The sequence below is a fragment of the Varanus komodoensis genome, unplaced genomic scaffold (genome assembly GCF_004798865.1).
Source record: "Varanus komodoensis strain SLA01 unplaced genomic scaffold, ASM479886v1 scaffold25, whole genome shotgun sequence".
NCBI classification, from domain to species: domain Eukaryota; kingdom Metazoa; phylum Chordata; class Lepidosauria; order Squamata; family Varanidae; genus Varanus; species Varanus komodoensis.
Window position 1 is genome coordinate 2,425,953 of NW_025335661.1, and position 23,953 is coordinate 2,449,905.

Sequence of the window (23,953 nt, forward strand, 5' to 3'; positions counted from 1 at the left end):
AGAGAGAGAGAGAGAGAGAGAGAGAGAGAGAGAGAGAGAAGTTTAGACACTTTTTAAGGGGGTGGGGGTTGGAAATTTGAGAGGTAAGTTTTTTTAGGGAGTTTTCTTAGATTTTTTTCCTCCTTTCCCTCATCTTTACTCAAGTGACAGAGAATGTACAGGAAAAATAAAGCAAAAGAACGATTTTACTAAATATGAGATTTTGATGAAGCACTTGAAGGGGCTTGACAAATGAACTTGATGAACTGTTCCAAACAAAGAATAGCAGTGTAGAAGAGATTAAGATAGTGCTAATAACAAGGATACAGTGCTAAGTTGGAAATTTCATTAGCACATCTTATGCTCACAGAAGTTGCTGATATTAATGACTGCATAATTAGAATATTCATAAGCAAGTATGAAAAGCTGTGGATTGAAAGAATTATTACTTTTAGAGAAAGAAAAGTGAAGAAGGGTAAGTTTGCATTTCATGTTAAGCCACCTGATTGTTCACATGGTAACACAACAGATATTAGTAGCTCTGCAATTTTCAGTAAATTGTTCCCGATCACCACCCTCCAGCATGTATCCCAGGTGCTTCTGCAGCGGAACTCCTTGTTTTCTCTGCTCCTTCATCAGCACTTTTTCTGTAGTTGGTCTGCTGGGGTTGCCAAAAGAACACCCCCTTCCTGGGGTCAGTTTGCCAAATCTTCTGACAGGAATTAATCTTCTGAGCCCTTACACACAAGGTGAAATGTTTGCAAATTTTTAAAAACTTGCTGGCACAAGCGCACCTGTCTACTATGTAGCACAACATACCAACGTTTCCTACTTCAGTAATTCCTTTGCTATGAAACACTTTTAAAAGGCTGCTTCATCTCTGCCTGAAGTATACTTTCCTCAAAAGATTCTTTTCCTGCAGCTGTCAGTCACTTGCAGCTTCCCACACCTTCATGCCTGTCACCTCCCTCCACTGATCCCCAGCTGCTATGCATATGTATGGGTTACAGGGCATGGAATTAGGAGAACTGGTAGAGATACTCATGTATCAAGGCAGACAAGTGAAAGAGATTACTAAATATATGCAAATTTCATGTCACCACAGTAAAGCCAAAAGAAAAAATTATGCAAATTTGAATGTGTACACACAGATTGTACACACAATTTTGAGTATGTACACACACACTGGAAACATAAAAAGTCATGTGCTTGGGATACCTTTCAGGACCTGTTCTTCTCTCGTTTTAGGAGCACAGGGCAGTGAAAAATAAGAAAGGGTGAGGGAAGAGAGTGGTGAGGTTGTGAAGAACAACAGGGGATTCTCTAGCAATCCCTGACATCTCATGATAGAATTGTGCTTTTAGGTTTGGAGGTCACAACAAGCCACCAATGACTGTGTTCACGTGTCCTGCTAAGCTACAGCGGGCTACCATGGATTGCTGTAGAGTCACTTAGTATGTCATCCAACCACAGAGCAGTTTCCCCATTATGAGAAGTTCTGCAGAAACAAGGATCTCTGGGAACCCATGACTGTAGTAAAGTTGCTTACCGTGGCTTGATCTCCAGGTGGGTTAGAACCCAGCAAGGGAAGTGTTTTTTAGTTTGTCTGGCATGGATAGAGAGCTGCAGAGCATCTGCAATGAAAAACACTAAAGCTCCCTGAGATCTTGCTAGTGCTGCTGTCATTCTCCCTAATCCCTTCTCAGCCTCAGGATGGATATTTTATTTTTACAGGAATCTTGAAGTAAGAAAATAATATCCTGAATGCATTCCTAAAAGTTTTTTTTTTTTTGCTCTTGCACAAACATTCAGCAGGACTGAATGCTCATTGCTAGGAATGCTGGGTAATTCTTCCTCTGTTGTCATGAATTTTCAACTTTTTTTCATCTGTTCTCATGTTCTTCCATGGAATGTACACAATTAGCCCTCCATTATACTGCTTTGTCTTGACATATCCATATTTTTGTGATCTTCCTCATAGCTCTGTAATCCTAATATGCATTCAATAGCTTAGCAATGAAGGAGAAACAAGAATGAAGCAAGGAGCTGAAAGAAGCTGATGACTGCAAGAGATTTGGTGGTAGGCATTCTTACATCAGTGTACTTGAAATGCCTTTTTAAGGGCGTTCAGTATCCAAGAAAGCAATGAAGTAGAGAAGGATTCAGGTATGCTTGGCTGAATAGTGGTCATGCATTAATTTCCCTGATGATTTTGTGTATTTTTTAAAAAGCTTGAAAATTTATTGTCATGCTCCTAAAGGTACAGAAACGTGTTTCCTTTTTGCAATCTGATACAGGTTGTGGTGGTAATATGCAGATTCCCTCATCAGCAAAAAGCACTAGTGCAAATAGAAAGGGTTTTTTATATAGGGAATTAAAAAAAAAAGATTTCTGCAGAAAAGCTCCCTGGGATATATGCTGGCAGTGGCCTAGAGAACTGAAAGAAACTGAGGAAGAAATAAGCCATGGGAGAGCACTTAGCAAATGATTGTCAAAGGTAAGAGACACTTATCATAACTTCTTCTCAGGGTTCCCTTTGCATGACATGCAAAAGTGTTCAGCATGAAGAACTCAACAACATGCCACATATTCTCAGAATGGCTTGTTCATGAAAAGTAAGTTACCCTATGATAACCCTACTGGATTTGTACATCACTATCACTCATCATGGGAGATCACCCATGGTGGATTGTCATGCTGTACTAACCAAGTCAGTATGTTCAGTAATCCAGAAAAACCATCAAGCAATCCTATTAATTGTTCTCCCCATACCTACAGTGCAAACATTTTAATTTTTAATTTAATTTAATTTAAACATTTCTATGCCGTCTTTTGCAACAAGCCTTAGGACGGCTTTTATGAAGACAGATCCCTGAAGAAAGAAATGTAAAACATACCTTTTCTACCTTCTTGTCAGAAATGTCTTGTTTTTCTAGCACTGCCATACTCTCCTTCAGATTTTTCACTATATCTGCAGGAGACTTGTGTGACTTGCCAAAGGGAAATGGCATGGTTGCAAGCTACACGTGCCTTTTCTTCTAGAATTCCTCTTTAACCTGCAAGTTTTAAAGAAGTATGTAATTAGGAGTAGTAAAATAAAGTTAATATTTGCTGAGGAAAACAAGTAATCAGTTTAACACTTTTCTGAAATGAACATGAAGTTTCCCATTTTCAAAACACAAAGCAGACTCTTATTTATACTAAGAACACCTCATTTTTCACCATGAATTCCTGCAACTTTCATCCAGACTTAAAATCCTGTTCAATGCTTATAATACTAAGATGATAGAACATACCTCAATATTTGGTAAAGTACTAAACCTCTATATTACTTCTGTCCACTATGACAATAAGCAAGCTCATTATGTACATGAAATTACTATAACGCATAATCTCCTCCCTCCAGAAAAAAGTTTCTGCCCACATAAAAGAAATGTCTGCCTTTCTCTTGGTCCTTACACTGAAGCAGATTCAGAGGCTTCTGCTCATACAGGATTTCAGTAGAGCTCCACAAAGGATCTGCGCATTTTACACTGTATCCTTTCAACAGGTTTTATAATGAATACTGCTTTTCAAAAACTGATCCAACTTTAATTAGCATTTTGGAATGTGACCTCTGATATGAATAACAAAAGGCACCTACAGATCAACTATTTGAAATATAGATCAGAAGTTATTTCAAACATGAGACATGTTCGGTATACCAGAAAACCTTCCAAGCAATGTTTACAGCTTGCTTATGCAAGTACATAATCTATAACAACAAACCATAGAAAAGGAGCCCCACTGTTAAGCATGTGCTAATTAATAAACATTCCCTTAAATTACTTAGCAACTGGACTTCTAGAGTTCTCGAATGGATATAAGGGAACAGAAAAGCCTGCTGTTCAAAAATGCTGATGGACTGTTACTCCTGCAAACAAAAGGACAGCTGAATCTGGCAGAGCGGAGGTCACAATGTCATCACAAAGAATGGCTGTCCCCACCTGACACAAGTGTAAACAGCCAACAAGTTTGGGTCAGAAACTGAATCACTACTGCCCACTTTACAATAAATGCAAATAAAAATCTTCAGTGAAACAATGACTGAGTTCACACAATGGTTTGTAGTATCAGTATGAACCCAGACCAATTTCAGCAGGGTGACTCCTGTAAGGGCAACATGCCATTTGGTAACCCGTGGCTTGTTCTAGACTGTTGCACACATGATAGATTGTCATGTCATTTGAACCTGGGGCAATCAACCCTTGTACCCCATTCTGGGTACAAGATATTGAATTCCAACTTACTTGGTCCCCTCCACTGTTTTGCAACAACGTGCTCTAGAACCCATTACGGCCAGTTGCTCCCAAAGTGTCCGAGTGGTACTTGGAGGCAGTCACTAGCTTTCCTCATTGTTGTTACAAACCATTTGTAATTTACACTTTGAGGGCTTGTTTGAAGTTTAAGCTTTATTTTTCCTGACAGAAGCCAGCTATCAAGCAGGCTTTTGTGATCTTCATATTGAAAGCTACAGTTAGACCCTTAAAATTGTCCTCATGGCATCTTGAAGAGGCTGCCCATGGCTGCCATTTTTTTTTTTTAAAGTTGCCTACTCAAACGTTCAGAATTATTTGCAAGAAGTATATATGCACATATATTTAACCTGTACTTGTGCAGCTGTGAACATTTGCAATTAAGGGAAATGGGGAGCCTCAGGTGGGCAATATGCACAGGAATTCCTGCTGGCAAAGTCCACTATGAGCACTGCCCTACAGAGGCTGCAGTTAAATTTATTTCACCATTTCCTCCATCTGACAACTTTCAAACATGAGCTGTCAAATGTAAACAAAGGTATGGGTAATCATAGCTCACGAAAAGGGGTGTGTGACTCATTTACCCCCTTCACAGAAAGCTCCTTGTATTGCTGTGTTTGTGGTGTTGGTCTTATGCGTCTTAAGGGTGCCCTTGCCATTGCACCTGTTCTCAAGATTTTACCACATTGGGAATATGCAGAAGTCACTTTGTGCCTGCTTTTCTGAACACTTGCAGCTGCAGTTACTTTGGAAGAACCACAAAAAAGGGGAGTTAATGTTTACCCTTTCTGGAATAGCTGGAAATTGAGGGAAGGATAAAAAAATGTAGGTGGTGCTGAGAAGTATTAGTTCCTCACTTATAAGCCAGGGAATCACATTTCCAAGGGGAATATATTCCCTTTTTGTTGTACGTATTCCTTTGAATCCCCCACCTCTGCAATTACACACATTTTCAGTGCTTCTGGTTTGCACTAACAGGCCCCCCGTTTCCTTTAGTGTTATTTCTCTGAGTCCAGCACAATGGTCCACAAATATGCAGACTGACAAGATGAGTTTGCCTATTTTCTTGTATGCTATTAAGCATGCTTGTATGCTTCCATTTTTCTGCTCCCTTTGATACCTGAAATAGACAATATAACTGAACAGGCAAAACTACACATACTGGACAACCATAAAGGCAAACCTATAAATGACAGACAAATAAGAATTATATGACTCCACTTGCACATTTGAGTTTCTCCACACCCTCTCCCAAAAGCCAGGAAATGAAAAAGGAGCAGCAATTCTAAGCAGGGAAGGGGCCACATCAAGACAACAAAGAGTGCTTCTGCCATGAAGTTGTCCAAAATACATGCCAGAGCCAGCTGGAAGACTGAGGTATTATGTCCACTATTGGTGCTTTGAGGTAGCACTGATGGCTTTTAACAATTCTTCAAAACTGGATACACAAGCTCTTGCACAGGGCAACAGCATATATTAAACAGGAAGAATTTATATTAAGAGTGAAACAAGTGACACCAAACTATAAATAGCTGCAGTATAGTAAACATATTAGCATTTTCACCCAGTAGGAAATGTTACCAGTGATGTGAAAGGCTTCTTTTTCTACAATATAAATTATAGCTGCACCTAGTAATACCATGTACTGCTACCACTTCTTAACTTCAAACCAGTCTGCCTAATTGCATAACAATGTATAAATCAAGTTATCGTCATATGGCAATTCAAGCTATCAATGTTAATTATAATTTCTAGTTATCAATATGTGCAGTGAAGGAGTGGCCCAAATATAAATAAGGTTAAGGACTGCTCTCTGTCTCAAAATAGTAAGCTGTTCAGTGTCCTAATTAAAATGATGTTTCTTTAAAGATGGAAATCTCTCTGCTCCAAACCAGCTGTCATTCAGTGTTCTGCATTCTCAGATATGTATGCTAGATAACTCTGTGTACGCTATATTGGGCTATGTTTGCAAATGTTTTTCATTTAAGAATTAAGCAACTGAACAGATTGATTCCAAAGCCTGCATACTTCTCTATATACTAGTACCATCAGTGAAAGAATGGAAAGAAAAAGATAACTGTTTAGGAGATAGCTATTACTCTTTTGTTGGAAAGTGTCAAGTCATGATCCACAAAGAGATAATGACAATATTTGAGAAGTTGTGGAAAAATACAATCCTCTTATGGGCTTTACAGAAAGAGGAACTGTATGAAAAGACTCTTGAGCAATTTGATATTTATGTGCAAGCAAAATAAAATATTTTACCATTTAGCAAATAGCTCCACATAAATGATTCTTCTTATGATTAAACAATGTAAAAACAGATCTATCAAGCCACCATGGCCATTTTGAGGATCATGCTTGCCTACCAGTTTGATATAGCAATGTCAAGCATTAATAGCAAGAATATTTAGCTAAGAAGTGTTTACAGAAAACTGAATGAGAGCCAGTGTGGTGTAGTGGTTAAGAGCATGGGACTGGGACTCAGAGGATCTGGGTTCTAGTCCCCGCTCAGCCATGGAGCCAACTGGGTGACTTTGGGCCAGTCACAGCCTCTCAGCCCAACCTACCTCACAGGGTTGTTGTTTTTGTGGGGATAAGATGGAGGAGGAGAATGATGTAAGCTGCCTTGAGCCTTTTGTAGGAAAAAGGCAGGGTATGAATTGAAAAATAAATAAATAAAAATAAGTGATGGGACAGAATCTCCTGCAGTAATTTGTTGCTTAAAAATAAATACATAGCAGAACCTTTAATGTAGCCACCTTGAAAAAGATTAAATATTTTGGCTATTTTTCAGGCTCAAATTTTAATTCACAACTGCAAAAGAAATACATATGCCCCTCAAGCAAGCTGGGGGTGGGGTAAGGAGAGAGCTATCTTCCTTCTGCTGCAGTTAACAGTATGTTACTATACCTCTTTGAATATGTTTACTCAATAGTAAGTGAAGCAAGGGATTGTTTTTCATTGAGCAATTCATGGCCATTCCTTTGCTGAAGTTAAGTTCCTCCAAGTAACAAATATCAGTGTATTTAAAAAAATAAATCCTATGGGACTTACCAACCTTCCATCTAGTATTCAAACACACATGGTACTCTTCTCAAGCGAAATTACTTAACCAGAGCAACAGATGCACTTGAATGGCTAAAAATTCTAACACTGAATCCCCACTGAGAAGCAGCAGCAACACACATCATTTCCCCTGGGAATAATTCATTGTGCCACATACAAAGCAGTGTACAGTGAAGGAACTGCAGAAGAATTCATAAGAGAACTCATCCTCTTCAAATAATATTTCAATCCTTTTAAAAAACAGATTTACAGTCCGTGCTGCATACTAAACTAATATCACTGTCAGGGGCTAAAGGAACCTCTATGGGTCAAATTAACTTTTGTCAGCTTCTGCTCACCTGGACAGAGATAGCCTGGCCAAATTACCTGACCTTCTGCTTAGATGAGTGCTGTACAATTAGCACAGAATAGTGCAAACTGCAGCTGTTTCAAATCAAAGAAACAAAATACTTGGATTGGATACTCTCATCCTGTTATATTTCTGTGCTGCCAAGCATACTGACCCCCAGTTCATTTCTAGGCCAACTGGAGATGCTAGTTTTAACTTTTAAAGCAAAGTAGGTTGGGCAGAGCACTATATTCACCAAGCCCTCTAAGGGCCATACCTCTTCCACACTGCAGCTGCAAACAGAAGTGGCCATGTCTTTGCATTCGTATGGATTATGCTGAGAAAGCAGGGACATGAGGAGACCATACCTTGTTTCCCAGCAGAATTGTACTGCTTCCCAACATGCAAGGGTAGAAAACCTCTGATCTAAGGATTAAATGTGACCCTCCTGGGTTGCCCTGATGGCCAAAAACCCTTCCTCTGGCCCAACAACCATCCCTTCCAACAACCTATCTTTTGGTAGTCTAGTACCTTTTGTAGTTTTTTTTCCTCATCTAGAAGGTTGAAATGACTCTCCTAAGACTTCGTTACTGACACGAGGTGATTCAAATTAAAATATGCTGATACTTTGGTACTTTACTCTGCATACCTGGATCTGCTTAAATTCATCAAAGTGGCTGCACTGCATGTCCACTGGCACTGATGTATGTCCGTCTGCATACAGTAACTAAATTATGTCTTCAGTGCCAAGAAGCTTTTACTCTCATTTCTAACAGTATGGACATGTAATTTGAACAACCATTACTGTATAACTGCCAATACCCTGACAGATTAACAACATACTTATCTAACTTGAGCAAAGGGTTTAACCACATGACTTGGATCCCAAGTTAACTTACTAAATCCACAGAAGGGAAACTTCCTAATTTCCTGTTTTCCCCATGCAGCCACCTATCTCCCGCAAAAAGCCTCTCCATAGACTTGAGGACTCCTCTGAAAAAATGTGGGACAAGATGTAGAGAGAGAACAGGAAGCTTTCCTTTTGCTACCTTCTTTACACATTTTCCTAGAGTAAGTCTCATTGAACAGATAGACTTATCATGAAGTAAAAATGTAATACCTTATGACTCATGCCAATGCTTGAAAAGTTAAAACAGCCTTCCCCAACCTGGTAGCCTTCAGAGGTATTTAGACCACAACTCTCAGAATTCCCATCCAGCAGGATCATTAACTGGGAATTCTACATGTTTGTGGTCTAAATGCCTCCAAAGGCCACCAGGTTGGGGAAGGCTGAATTAAAAGACCAGCTGAATAAGTACATAGGTCAATTTTTCACGTGTATAACACCGACTTTTCTAAATATTCCATGAATAAATCTGAAATAAGGTGGAGGAGGGAAAATTAAAAAAAAACAGAATCCACATTTGGCAAAAATAACAGCATACATATGAAGGCTTTTGGGATCCACAGTGCTTAATAAAGCTAGTTTAACAAGGTTTCTCTAATACTTTGACTAATACTAAGCCACAAAATGATTCATGTGAACAAATCTTAGATTTGAAACTCAACCCATGCCACCCTAAGATCATGAAGAAAATTAACTACATAAATTTGGTTCACTCAAAAAAGGTAGGAAAGTAGATGGCACCACAAAACAATTCTTAGGACTATTAGAGGGAGAGGGAGTAGACTTGGAGTGTTACCCAAATGAAATTGCCATGTCTTTGCTATTTACAAAATGCTTTTTCAATAACCCAAACACCTTCATAATCTATTCTCTCAGTTGCAATAGAGTCTAAAATTGTACTTCGTGCAGTTTTTAAAATTGCACCATAAACCAAGGGCAAACAATGGATGTTATCTTTGTTAGTTTAGGGTGCATTAACACAAGAAGCAAATCTGAGGTAAAGTTACTCAGGGCAATTTACCGTAGAGCTTTCATAATGTTCAGGATTGCTAAACTGCAGTTAATTTACCTAAACAGTTCAAGTTCCACAGTGAATTAGCAAAGAAATACTCAAACTCAACTCTGCAACAGTAATTTCACAACACACTTTTAGATTAGTGCCTGAATAGGTGAGGTCAGCGTTAAACAAGAAGCTTCAGTGATTTGGTTTACACTCAATGATAAGGCATTACTGGTGAATTGCCCCATCGGAATTATTGCCATGGTGGCAGCTTCCATTTTGAACTGGGGCAGGGGTAAACTGTAACTTGTTACATTTGGCTCTGATGAAGGAGTGTTGCTGGGTGCTTGATAAGCCACCTTACACCCATGGACTGGTTTGGGCTTGCAGGTGCTTGTCAATCAGTCCAACAACTCATCTTTTATCAGGTCTACATGGAATGATAAGCTATGGTGTGCCTCCACCACAGCTTGAAATGGCAGCTGTCACAGCTAGAAGCCCTATGGGGAAAGTCACCCAGTATGAAATTCTAGTTACAGGTAAACCATGCCATTCAGTCTTACAACTGTATAATTGACCTAATTTAAAAAGCCTGTTGTGAAATTATTGTTGCAGATGTGAATTGTTGTAAATGAAGCCTCACAGTGGAATTCAGACACAATAGCTTCTCATTATATGCAAACCAGGCCAATGGGTAACAAAACATGCTGATGTTAAAATGTGAGTTCTCTATATCACAGGCTTAGGCAAAAGATCAGAATCTACTGGTGACTTACAGGTCAGCAACAGTTTCCAACTCTGAATTTTAACAAAAAGAAAAATGATCCGTCCCAGTTATACTGCTGAAATGAAGAAATTGGGGTTGGGGAATTTACTAGGAATGCCTTTGTGTGTCGAAGAATCATGAGCTCAGTTCACTTCTTAGAATTGCAACAAATTTGAGGGCTCAGGTTTCTTCAATTCTAAATGTATGACCCATTTTGCACAATCAAAATGAACAGTTGTGGCTTATTTAAGCCACTGTGGTTTATTGAAATTAGTGTCACATTGTTTGTGCCTGGCACTATTAGCCTAATTACTCCTGGGTGTGAGTTGTTGCTTTCTCCAAACCTGAGTAGCATAGCTTGAGGGAGAAACAGCTCTGAAAAACATGTTGGAGGACAGCAAGCTTCAAATAACCCAACAACTGGTCATTGATTATTTGAGGGTTGTTACTTCTCAAACAAACCATGCTACAAGCGACATTCAGTCAGCATGACATGCTGTGTCCAGGCAGGTCATCAGACTAATGGCCTTTGGCATGTACCATTACTTTTCAACAAGCTACCATAGCTTATTTGATCATGCAAAGTAGTGTAATAATTGAAGCTCAATTTGCTTGGAACTATCCAATAATAAAAACTCAATGCTATCACTTACAGATAGAAAGACTATGGTAAACATAAACACAAAACCCAGGAAGACAAGGAAAAATTGTAAGCATGAGGCTAATTAATCAAGCCTTTACTAGAACAAGGGAAGAGAACACTCCTACACACTGAGTAATTAAAAAACAATTATCTATACTGGTCCATACCTGAAGATCTCTGGCTGTCATTTGCTTTCTTATGACATACTGGTTCAACAAAGATACAGCAACTTATCAACAAGGTAAGTCATACCAGCACAGTGAAAACTCCATGCCTATTTTCTTATACATATAATTATAGACTGCCTATAACTGCAGAGGCCTTCCTATGTAGTTTACAATACATTTTCTTGTTCTGAGCTGCCCTGGGAACTCAGTTATAGGTTATCTGTAAATACTGTTATAAATACTATGCATTAATTTTGCCACCACAATACAAGTGATTTACTGAGGAGTGTAAGATCCTTGACTTATTAATGTTAATATCACTTAATGCACATTCAATGAATCAAATTTTTAAAATCAATCCTAGGTAGAAGCATTACTACAGTAAGTTAGAGGAATGTATTGGTCGCATTGATTCAGCTAAAAAAGGAGTTGATACAACTGTGACAGTACAAGGTTTTAAAAGCTATTGTGCTTATGAAGCTCTGTCTTTTATTCACCCAACTCCTTTCACTTGATCCACCATTTACATAGCAACTTTTACACTATGTCAGCAGAAAAAGTACAAAGGTAAGTAAAAACTGAGACAGTGAAAATTAAAAGATGTTTAAAAGCTAACTTTAATGCTTAGTTAAAGCATTAGATTAGCCAGGCACAAGGTCTGTGCTGCTGTTTCTCTTGTGCTACTGGAATGTTATACACTGTTGTATTTTTATCCACTGACCCATTTTCATTAATTGTCAGAAATGTTTTTTCTCCAGTGGCTGTGGATGGCTATCCACTGCTTGCTACATTATGTACAAGCAGTTGTCTAGCAGCAAAATTATAACCACCTCCAAGAAGGTGGTCAATGAAGGAATGGGTTTTATAGAACTATTAGAATCTCATGGGCAAAGTATCAAAATCCAAAACTTGCTCTAATACCTGGTAGATCACTGTGGCACGGGATAAGGCCTGGAAAACATTATTCTGTCTTACCACTAAATAGACAGAGGGTTTCAATTCAATACCACTACCATTTCTTAGCTCAAACTGAAACATATGCATACAGAGAACATACAGCTAGTCTGAAACGGGATTTAGTCAGACATTGTTGTTTGTTGTCCCTGTCAACTCAACACTTTTTTTTACTTTGTTATACTGTAAGATTTTCTCAATCAACATAACCTCTGTTCAGAGGAAGGAGGAAGAGTACATTATGTAAAGCAGCTTAAAAAAACAGCAGTTCCTACACAAAATCTGCTATCTTTTTATAGCACCACAAAAATGTTGTGGCCATTATTCAGAGGAAACCCAGAACAAAAAATGTTCAGTCTCAGTTTCTTTCTTCCATCCCCATTTGCTTGGTCTTGTCAGATGAGGATAAAGCTAACTTAGCTGTTTGCCTAAAGCAGGAATACACAGCCTTACCAGGTTATGCTGGATTTCTATTGGTGTGTTAAGGACTGTACAAGCACACCCATGCAACCCTATCTATTTAAATATAATTGCTGCCCAAGAGTATTTCAAAGGCTTGACACCAGACACCTATATATTATATTTGATAATAAAAAACCAACACCCCCCCAACCCTAAACTGCAGCTCTCAAACCACTCGCCTTGAAGAATCCTACTTCCTACCCCTGCTTCCTTCTCTGAATATATTCTCTTGCTAAAGGATCCTGACATCTCAAGCCCTATTATCTGGAACTTTCTTCAGAAAGAGCAAACAGAAAAATGGGCAGTGATACACTAGGAAACAGCACTTTCTGTTGCAGAAATTGTTACCCTATATCCATGGAACAATGCTGTCTGCTTATATCAATCCAACTTTGCAATTTTCACAAAATAAAAATAAACTGTAAGTACTTGATTTATCCCTACTTGTTTTAATTTCTTTCATTTTTCATCAGTTTTACACCTGAATTATAAAGCACATTTAATAATGGAAAAAATAGCTAGGGTAAATTTTTTAAACCATTTGCCTCCAAACTCTGTTTGTTCCAAGTATGACTTTGAGGAAAGTGACATTATACTACACAATTGCTCTAAAGAGAATTGTAGGCATTTTAAAATCAATTTTAGAATCTTTTCTTGAAGCCTGGTTATAAAGCTGAAACATGGCATTTTATCATGTTCAGTGCTTCACAGTTCGTACAATTAGGAGGGTATGTATGTCATAATATCAGGACAAAGCATGAATCACATGGGTATCTTCACAGAACAGTCGGTTTCTTTCAGCATACCCAGTTGTGGACCATTATACCTGTTGTTAGATAAACCTCTCAGGGATAAAAATGAATGAAAAAATGATTTAAAACTTTACAGCAGATAATGTTCTTATACATCAATAGGAAGCTATCAGCAGCCTCATTTTGCATAATGCCTGCAGAAAGTGATACACAAGAGGGATATATAGGTGTTGCTGAAGCATCATGTATCTCAAGTTTTAAAATACATCAGTCAATTCAAGTCTTAAGGGCAATAAAGAAATTGGTTTCAAAGACAATTCCTATTTAATATAAACAAAGTGGATTCATATATCAAACATTTTGAAGAATATATGAAGTTGCAATTATGCAGATAAAAGCTTGAGACAAATAATGAGAGGCATAATAAGCACAGGCAAGAGGTTCTTGCGCATTCCTTTTCGATTTAGCTACAAGAGAAGCAAAATATCACAATTTCCGCTCAAGATTCGGTATACGTGCAATACCAGACTCGATTCCACCAACAGTGAGCCACTTGCATGATCTTGTCAGATCAGATGCTTTGACCCAGCTGCATGATTTGACAAAAAGGAGTTTCAGGTACCAGTGTTGTATGAATGCCTTAGTTCCTAAAATGAAATGATTTCTCCCAGATGACAGTATTTAAAATACAACCTGCATGAGAACCATGATTATCATAATCCCCTCAGAAACAAGAACCATAGTAAGTTCCTGTTGTCAAAGTTGCAAAAACTTTACTGATGAGTGGAAAGGGTCAGTAACATTATAGTTCTTTCTCTATGGCATTCTTCTATAAAGACATCTGACTAGCAGAATATACTCAAAATGCATTCATCACCAATAGACGCATTGTTAAGACTCCTAAAAAGATCTATCATGTCCTTCTGCACACTGAGGAAGGGCAAGGAAACCTATTAGAACTCACACGGATTTTAGAAGAGATGCTGCTGTTTTCCAGTCTGAAGGTTCAGCATGATATGGACAAACACCCACAAAGACCCACTAACCAATTTACAGATGAGGTAGAGGGCAAGGCTTGTTACCACATGCACTGGGTTTCAGAGTCACTTTCAACACCTCTGAAATTCAAGATCCACTGTTCCCCTTGAGGGAAACAAAGTTAAAGACTACTATACACACTTACTCGTATAATTAACTATCAAACAGGGAAATGTGATTTGGCTGCAATGGCTTTGTCTGATATATTAAAGTTGTTCAATAGCAAGCTGATACATAAAATGTAGCAGTACTCACATTAGAAATGCACACATTACAGCAGCCTTATCCAACATGGTGCTCTCCAGATGTTTCAGACTACAACTCCCAGCACTGATGCCCATTGCCCATACTAGCTGGGGTTGATAGGAGTTAAAGTCCAAAACATCTGGAGGGCAGCAGATTGGTGGAAGCTCTGTTACATCTCTAAACAAGTAATATTATTAGCTACTCATCCAGCTTTAAATGTTAAGCTGGCAAATGGCAATGCTGACACAATGACAGCATTCACTGCCTTTGAGATTGTTGGTCATGGTTATCATGTGGCTGTTGTTGGCAAAGATACACACTCAATTGCATTGTTTTGCATGGAGTACTGCATGCAGATTCAAAACAAACAACATTCCTACTGAAGTCTGAAATCAAATCATCTTTATTGCTCCCAAATTCTACAAATATGAAATTTGAGAAAAGCATTCTTTTTTTTCCCACTGCAATTGTTGGCATGTTGGAATATCAGTACTGTCCGGCCGAGGTGAGAGGCAAACAAGGGGGTTCTTCTACAAAGACCTAAACTCATATGTTCCAGGTTTGTGTATACAGTGGATCCCCACCATGTCAAGCAGGGTACTTGAGCAACCAGAGGAGTTGCCTTTCTATTTGCCATATGCAGCACCACACTGTGATCAGACTTTGAATGAAGCCATGTACCCACTGGCAAGCAACTGCCTCTTGATATAGCGAATAAATCAAAGGCTGCTGCACCTGATGTGGAAGAGGGATGCTGCTTGCACAGTGCACTGGGCTTACTTCCTAACAAGCACCTTGCAAATGCTGGGCACAACTGCCAGGAACATAGACTCAGGACTGTTGGAAAGTGGACAGAGGCCCAGGAGCCAAGCCCAGGGTATCCGATGGATTCTCATACCCAATGAATTCCTCACACAGCCCTAGGGTCAGTTGCAGTATACTCTTGAACTAATGCAATAGGACTAGCTCACAACAGGCACTTAAAATTAATGCTGATATTAAAACAGCCTGCTCTTGAGAAGTTTCTTAAGCTAATTAGCTATAACTGTACATCCCCATAGACGCTAACTTGTGCCTGACACAAAGCAGAACAGACATGTTCACAAGTGGCAGAAATTGAAATGCAGAGATTGTGCTGAGTCAATGAATGAAGCTTCTAATCTATAACTAGATAATACTGATTGTAGCTTCATGAAAACTGTACAGCCAGATTGACTGATTTCAAACAATGCCTTGAATCTTATTGGATGCCACCAAATGTGTGAATTGCATGGTGTAACTGGCCATCTTTAATACCCATCACATTATATTTTTTATATAAACAAATCAGTTGATGTAATAGCTACTATTTGTGAATCATTCATTGTCTCCTCTAACCTGATTTTTGTATTTGAAGTTAGAACAACTTTTAGCCTATTTTACTTACATATTAAAATTTAGACTAGAAAGAACATAGCATAGGAAACATATAATAAACACATGACATGTATGCAATGTGGCTGTCATTACTGGAAGCACAGTTGAAATTCAGTGGGAATTTAGTATGGTAAGACCATTTTATGACATATATGCAAGTGTTCAGGTTTGTTAGAAATACTTGTACAAATTATACCCTGTTTGGGGGCTCTAATGAACTTGTCTCTATTATGTTAACTCTTACTTCCTCATATTAGTAGGCAGGATAATAATAATACATGAACTAACAGCTTTATATGCTTCTATGCAAGGCTGAATCAAGCTATGATACAGCAGCTCCATGTGCTTCCTGTTTAGTTACAAGACATTTCAAAGTACCATCTCTGACCTTAGAAATACAATAAGGATGCCATGGACCACCATTAAGTCTCTATCAATAAGTTCAGGTGAAGGTGCAATGCTTAGCATATTTCTTTTCTAGAGCATCAACTCAGGGAATGCAGAACTTTGATATAGAGAGAAACATAGGGGAAAATGTCTAAAAAATACAATATGAATTTGACAGCAACTAGACTTTCATGGCCTTCCTTCCCTAGCATTTCAGTGTCAGTATTCTATATTAATGACCTCACAGAGCAAAGGGGCTACATCAAGAGGATTATAAAACAAGCAAGGTTTACAGGTATATCTTCAAAATGAAATAGAACTTCATTATACAAGTCTCTCCAGGCAACTCATAAAACCTGACAAATGAGTTTTTACATTGTGTGCAACTTAATAAAACTTAATATATAATATATGAACATCTAAATCATAATTTAACTCAGTGGTCAGTATGACTAGATTTAAATCATGGTTTTCTAAAGAATTTGCATGCCTTACCCATAGGTAGAGGAACATCCTTAAAATATTCTCACATTGGGTCTCTCTTAAAGCCTGCTGCCTTTATAGGTCTTCTCCAAAAGAAAAAAATATGAACAACTTCAGGCTACAAACAAAAAGAGCCAATGGCTTGTGGAGTATTCAGCTCAAAAGGTTTTGCTGTTATTTTTTCTGCTTGCCCCTCCCTCCTCACACTTAGCTTCTTGAACAGATCTATTCCACTCCCAACAATAATCTTCTATTCAGTTAATTTTTTGAAACTTTGCACTTAAAAAAGTTAAGGAGCTAAGTCTGTGCTCATAAATCTGCAAAGGAACAATGGATTAAGGTCTTTTTCTTAACTCTGTATGTTTATTTTGTAACTTTTTTTGCTGTGAGGAAGAGACATGTGATCTCTGCAGACACCAATTCACAATTTTGAGAATTGTAAAACCAAGCATCTGTGATACCTTCTTCTAGCTAGAAAAAAATTGCCCAAAAATCTTACAGAAAGCTGTGGAAGAGCATGACAGTGTGAATGGATTAATGGGATTCGTTTATGAAAAAATTTAAAACACTGCACAAATATACAGCCTCATGCCACGTAACTAAAAACTAATCCTTGTTTCATGATAAACAACCTTTGGATTATAAGGTATCTCAAACAGAAAACTATTTTTGATAAAGGTTTCCTCAAAAAGTATTTATTTTAAAAACCCAATTTAAATAAAAACCATTTTTATTTTAAAAAATAATTTATTTTTATCCACCCTGTATATGAATGTATCCTCATCTATTTATTTACTTGATTTATAGTCCACTTTTTTCTTATGAACACAAAGCAACTTACATCGTTCTCCTCCTCCTGCTCTCAATCTTATTCCCATAATAATAATCTTGTAAGGTAGGTTGGGCTGGACATCTGTGATTGGCCCAAAGTCACCCAGTTGGCTCCATGGTCAAGCCAAGACTAGAATCCAGGTACTGTGCTCTTAACCACTATATCAGACTGACTCTGTATCTAAACAAAAAATATCTGATACACTTATCTGGTCATTGTTCACTTAGAAAGGAAAGTAAATACATTCTTGTAAAACAAATGGATATTCTGGCTAATTAAGATTTTACACTCATATTAAAAATAAAGAACGAGATGCCCTTTAAAATTCAGGTGTGAAATGCCACTGTTCCTCTTCTTCTATTTTGTGATTACTAAAGTCATATTTATAGGCAAAGGAATTCCATAGCTCTCAAAAACCAGAACTAAAAGCACACTGTTCCTCAATTCTCCAAATCCAATTTATAAGATCTCTATAAAACAACAACTGTACAATCACAAATTGTACTCAATGGTTTGGAAAAAAAATATTTTCATGGGAAAACTGATATATTTTACCTGGTACATACAGCAGTTTGTATATTCTTTCTACCCTAACTACACAGAAGTGGCAAAGCTTCCAAATTCCATGTTTGTTATCAGAAAAATTGTGGAACTACAAATGAAACAACAAAGTAAACTGAATTTAATGCAAATAAAAAATGAAATGACTTACCACAAAAAAACTAACAATGGAATGTGGAGGGGTGGGTGTGAAGAAAGACAACAAGCTGCCCTGGAGCAGCTATGGCCAAAGTCCTACTGTGCTTTAAATACAAATGGAACTACATTCTGTGTTTAAGGAGTTTAAAGACCACTTGGAGTCCTTGCTGTCAGAGAGGATGCCACAAATTCCACATTGTTTTCAGTATTTGTTATTTTTAAGGTGTATGTGCCAAAATTAGGCAGGTTGCTTCAAAAGCAATCCCTGTAGCTGAATTACATACTGCATTTTCTAGTTTTGGATAAGAAGCAGAATTTTCAGCTTCCCTAGACATCCTGGAGCCAGACGACTAAATTGCAAATAGTGTTCATTTCAGAGCAAGGATGAGCATATAGTCCTCATACACAGCAAAGCCATCACTATATTCATACATCCCCGTAACTCAGCATTTCCTTGGTTGCCCTTGGCAAACAATTGCCTCTAGGCAACAGGTGTATCCTACATGATACCACAATTCTTTACAGTATAATGGAGCCATTGGCATGTATTGCTCAGTGTGTTAAAGAGCTATTACGCATCAGCAAATGTATCTATAGCCAACTGCCAACCCATTCTGGGTAGGCACATTTACTAACCCCACAGGAGCAGGGGGCAGGGGATAAATAGCAAAAGGGGCAGAAGTTTTCTATAACATTGCATCAACAGTTCCAGTAACTTTTAATCAGTGGTGACCAACTTGTGGCCTTCCTTTTATTTCAGCCTAGGCCAGCAGCAAGGCGCAACTGGATTCACAGACCAAAGTATCTGCAAGGCCCCAAGCAGTCCAACCTGTAAGCATTCAAAAGAACTGTGTCAGCAGCTTCAGACCAACACCTAGAGGGAAACTGACCCCTTCATATTATTTTATTGAACTGGATGGCTCACAACAGAATCATATGGTACAAATCATCGTTACCTAATCAAGAACCGTTCGTATATATGAGACAACTCCCTATGTAGCCAACCTCATAATCTAAGTATGTCTAACTAGGTAAACTAAGTGACATGCCATGACACTGAGCCATTCCAACAGGCTTTAAAGAAGATAATTCTAGCAGCCCTACTAAAAGATTTTATCCCCCCCTTCCCTCCCCACTCCTTTTTTCAACTTAATATCATTTTCCCCTACTGCAAGCCTGTGACATTGCACAGTTGTATGTAACTCACTCCACAAGCTTGTGTAGCTGTGGAGTGGGATAAAAAGACTTCTTATCACTACAAAAGACTGGGTTGGATAAACTGACATGTTGCTACATGGATAATTCAAGAGTATTCCAGTGATATGGAATACAGAAACATTACCTGAACTATTAAGAAATATCATTTGACTACTGTAGGACAATGTAGGAGTGAGGGAGCTTTAGAAGTAGGACATTCTGAAGCAAATTTGTAAGACTTAGATAACTTAAGCCACATGGTTCCCTGGGATTTTTGCAAAGTATTCATAGGATTGCACCCTTAATCTCCGTATCCACCCACAGTTACAGAAAAGTTTCTGTTTGTTACTGCTAAACTATCTACAATCAGTTTCTAAAATACTGATTGAATACTGAGTGACATAAGAACATCTCTATTAATAAGTGGTATGATTCACTGATCTAACATCAAGAATATCATCTGAATGTACACCCTATAATGTAAAGCATGGACAGCTAACCCGCAGAACAGGTAGCACAGGCAGGACAAGTTTGTGACACTCACATATATAAACAGGAGGGCCCATGGGACTATCATGTATTGCTGCCTGTTTTATAGTCTGAAACAAGAGGAAGAATGACTTATGACTAGGAAGGTTGCCAAACATGTAATTACCCAGTTCAGAAATCACATTTACTTAGGTTATATTACACATGTACAAAATGCACTACATATTTTCCTCAGAATTTTAAACATAACTCAGAATATAAAGTCCTACACCTGTGCAGAACTTTTCAATTTAAGTCCATTTTTAAGTACAGGTTTAAGTGTCAAGTTAGAATCCTGAGGGGAGAGAATAACAGCCCCTCCACCCCCCTCCCCCGACACAAACAGTATCTAATGATATTTCTAAAATACTGCCGTTACCAGATAGGAATGAGGAAACTGTTCTTCCATTACTTAGGAAGGAATGTACAGTAATGCAGCATAATATGCATCATACTAGGTACCTAACTTATGATACTTGTCAAAAAGGTCAGCTGCCCCATTGAAAAGATTCAAAAGTGTGTAGTTATATGAGCTCATAGGAGGAAAAACCCACATTCAGCCTTCTATATCATCTCTCACGTAAACCAAAGAAATTTGCAAGCACTTTATCAGTTCTTCTCCGAATTCTACCAACATGTGTTCAATTTTTGAGAATAATATCTTAACCTGCATTCATAATAAACATTTTATCCACAATCCTAGGAAGGGATATATGCAGAAGACCATCCTTAAAAACAAAAAACACAATACAACAAAATAGTTCAGATTCACAATTTTCTTAGAAAATAAATGTAGAGTGACTTACAAAAATACATTAAAAATGTTAAAATAATCCAAAGTAATCAATTCAATACAATAACACTGAGAACATGATAAAAACAATACAGTTTAATAACAGGCACATAAAATATTAATCCACATTAAACATTTATTGAATAAAAAGGTCTGGCTGAATCTTTAAAGAGCTAACCCAATCTACACTTCTTTCCATTTAAGCATGTGAAACAAGAACTAAAACAAAGATCTTCAAATTCCATCTATATAATCCTTTGGCTTAAAATATCTTTATTACCTTTGCCTTCTTATCCCCTGATCACCTTTATTTTTGCTACATGGTCCTTTCAACGTAGCTAGCAAGGGCTTAGAGGGGAAGAAAAAGAGGACAAGTATCCAAGTATCCAAGCCTCTCCAATCTCCTCTCCTCCTAAAGGAACACATCTTTTCCACACTCTCTAAAGTTGATTTTCTGATCTAAAGGGGACAGCTAGTCCAGTTCTCTCCATGTAGGCCACAAGGGAGTAGGGGTCTGATCTCCGACTCTTCCTTTCAAGTCAGAGCATTGTCTCTGTACTCAGAAGCTGTCTTCCCAAGTCATGGGCCCTGAGATGCTTGCTGCCTCCATGGTGTTATAGGACTGAAATACCACAGTAATGCTTTGATGATGATTTATTTCATTTCTATACCACCCATAGGCAAGGCTCTCTGGGTGGTTTACAACATGATTATGAATGTAATCTTCTGTATGTTTATTAAGAAATATGTTGCACAGTGTTCAATGAGACTAACTCCCTAGGAATTGTGTTGAGAATAGCAATCTTAGCCTGCAATTCAATAACTTTTAACATTACATATAGGTGAAACTATTCAGTGTAAGTAGTACATTCAACTACCTCAGTTTTTAAAGCTAAAGTAGAACCAAGCACATCTTGGTGCCCCAAAATAGATCTCAAATGTTTGAGAAACTGCTACAGTTATTTCTGTATGAACTGGGTAGCTGCTCCCCTTTTGGCTTAAGTCTGAATCTGTTCATTTATACAACATTAGGGGATTGATTTAAACCAGTAATATAAATCAAGATTTAAATGACCAAGTGAAAAACCTCAACTTAAAATGCTGCCATTGATCCAATTTTCCATTTATATTTTAGTAATAATAATAAAAAACATTGATTTACAAGCTAAATGGGACCACTGCAATATATTTTGCACATATTTGCTATTGAGGTGGGCATACCTACTATATACATCTGACTAATATTTAATTGAGCATTTTAGCATCTTAGGTACCAGGTACTACAGCTATATATATATTATTCTAGGGCTTCTATACAATGTAACAACATGTGCATTTCTACAGGTTAAGAAATCAAGAATGGACTACTGGATTGCATTTTTCCTTTCCCTTCCTAAAAATAACCCCTTCCCTTAGTTATGGTTAAATACTACAACAGCAGCAATGTTAAATGTGATTAATACTAACCAGATTTCCTTTTAATCAACCAAAATTTGCTAACCACCATCAAGCTATGATTTCAAATCCTAGTCACCATTATTCTGCTCTGGAGAAATATGAACCAGATGGTACTGAGAGAAGAGAGAACCTTATTCCGATGTGAAAGACGCAATATGTCAACATAATGCTCCAGCAGCTCTAGACACAACACTGACTAGGTCCACACAGTCATTGGAGCCCATTGTGGGTTTTTTGGACCATGATGGCTGCAGTGCATACCAGTCACCATTGTGAACATTCAAACCCCAATGAGGATTTGATACCATAGCATAAGATATGTACTGCTGTAAAAGAACAAATGTTTTTATAACAGCATTCTAAGCAAAGTGAATGGCAATCTTGCTACATTCTGTCCACTTTTCCATTCTAACTGGTTATGAAAGGGTTAGGCAGATGTATCTAAGTTGGCTCAAATGCAAGTCTCAACTCATCAAATCTATGTAAGTGTGATGGCAATAACCTTCTGATCCTCACAAAAGGCAGACTGCTTAGTTATACTACCATAACCAGCAGAGTGGATGAAAATCAATGATTAAAAAAAATCAGGCTTTGTATTTAAATTAGATTTTTTAAAATTTAAATAGGAATTTTTGATTTAAATTGTATTTTTAAAAATAAAATACTTTGAAGAAAATCTATCAAAAGACAGTTTTCTGTTTAAGCAACATTATAGTCCAAAGGTTACTCATCATAAAATAGTATGGATTAATTTTATTATGTAGCATAAGCATGAGGTTGTATATTTGTGCGTTTAAATTTGGGGTAAACGAATCCCATTAATCCATTCACACTGTCATGCTCTTCCACAGCTTTCTGTAAGATTTTTCTAGCTAGAAGAAGGTATCACAGATGCTTGGTTTTACAGTTCTCAAAATTGTGAATTGGCATCTGCAGAGATCACATGCCTCTTCCTCACAGCAAAAAATGTTACAAAATAAACATACAGAGTTAAGAAAAAGACCTTAATCCATTGTTCCTTTGAAGATCTATGAACATAGACTCAACTCCTTAACTTTTTGAAGTGCAAAGTTTCAAAAAATTAACTGAATAGAAGATTATTGTTGGGAGTGGAATAGATCTGCACAAGAAGTTAAGTGTGAGGAGGGAGGGGCAAGCAGTAAAAATGACAGCAAAACCTTTTGAGCTGAATACTCCACAAGCCATTGGCTCTTTTTGTGTTTAGGATGAGCTTTGCCTATTGTTTCCCCCCCTGGAGGAGAGAACCTATAAAGGGAGGAGACCATAACAGAGACCCAGTGCAGGAATATTTTAATGAAGTTCCTCTACCTACAGGTAAGGCAGGCATGTGTGCGAATTATACCATGATTTAAATCTAGTCATACTGACCAGTGATTTAAATTGTGATTTAGATGGATATGATTTAAATTAAATCCACCCTGATAACCAGTCATAAACTTACACCACTGCAGTGACCCAAAAGTTTAACCATAACCATAGGGGAGCCCTTAACAGCAATGTCACAAAAATCAGTATGATTTGCTTTATACAACC

General features: G+C 37.7%; 1 protein-coding gene across 1 annotated transcript in view; it reads right to left on the minus strand.

Annotated features, from left to right (window-relative positions):
* Positions 1-23,953, minus strand: part of CAB39 (calcium binding protein 39) — a 55,275-nt gene that overhangs the window by 25,938 nt on the left and 5,384 nt on the right. The window contains exon 2 of the mRNA XM_044432762.1: positions 2,877-3,035. Within this exon, the coding sequence (XP_044288697.1) occupies positions 2,877-2,990 (114 nt within the window). The 5' untranslated portion in view covers positions 2,991-3,035. The remainder of the gene's footprint in view (positions 1-2,876; positions 3,036-23,953) is intronic.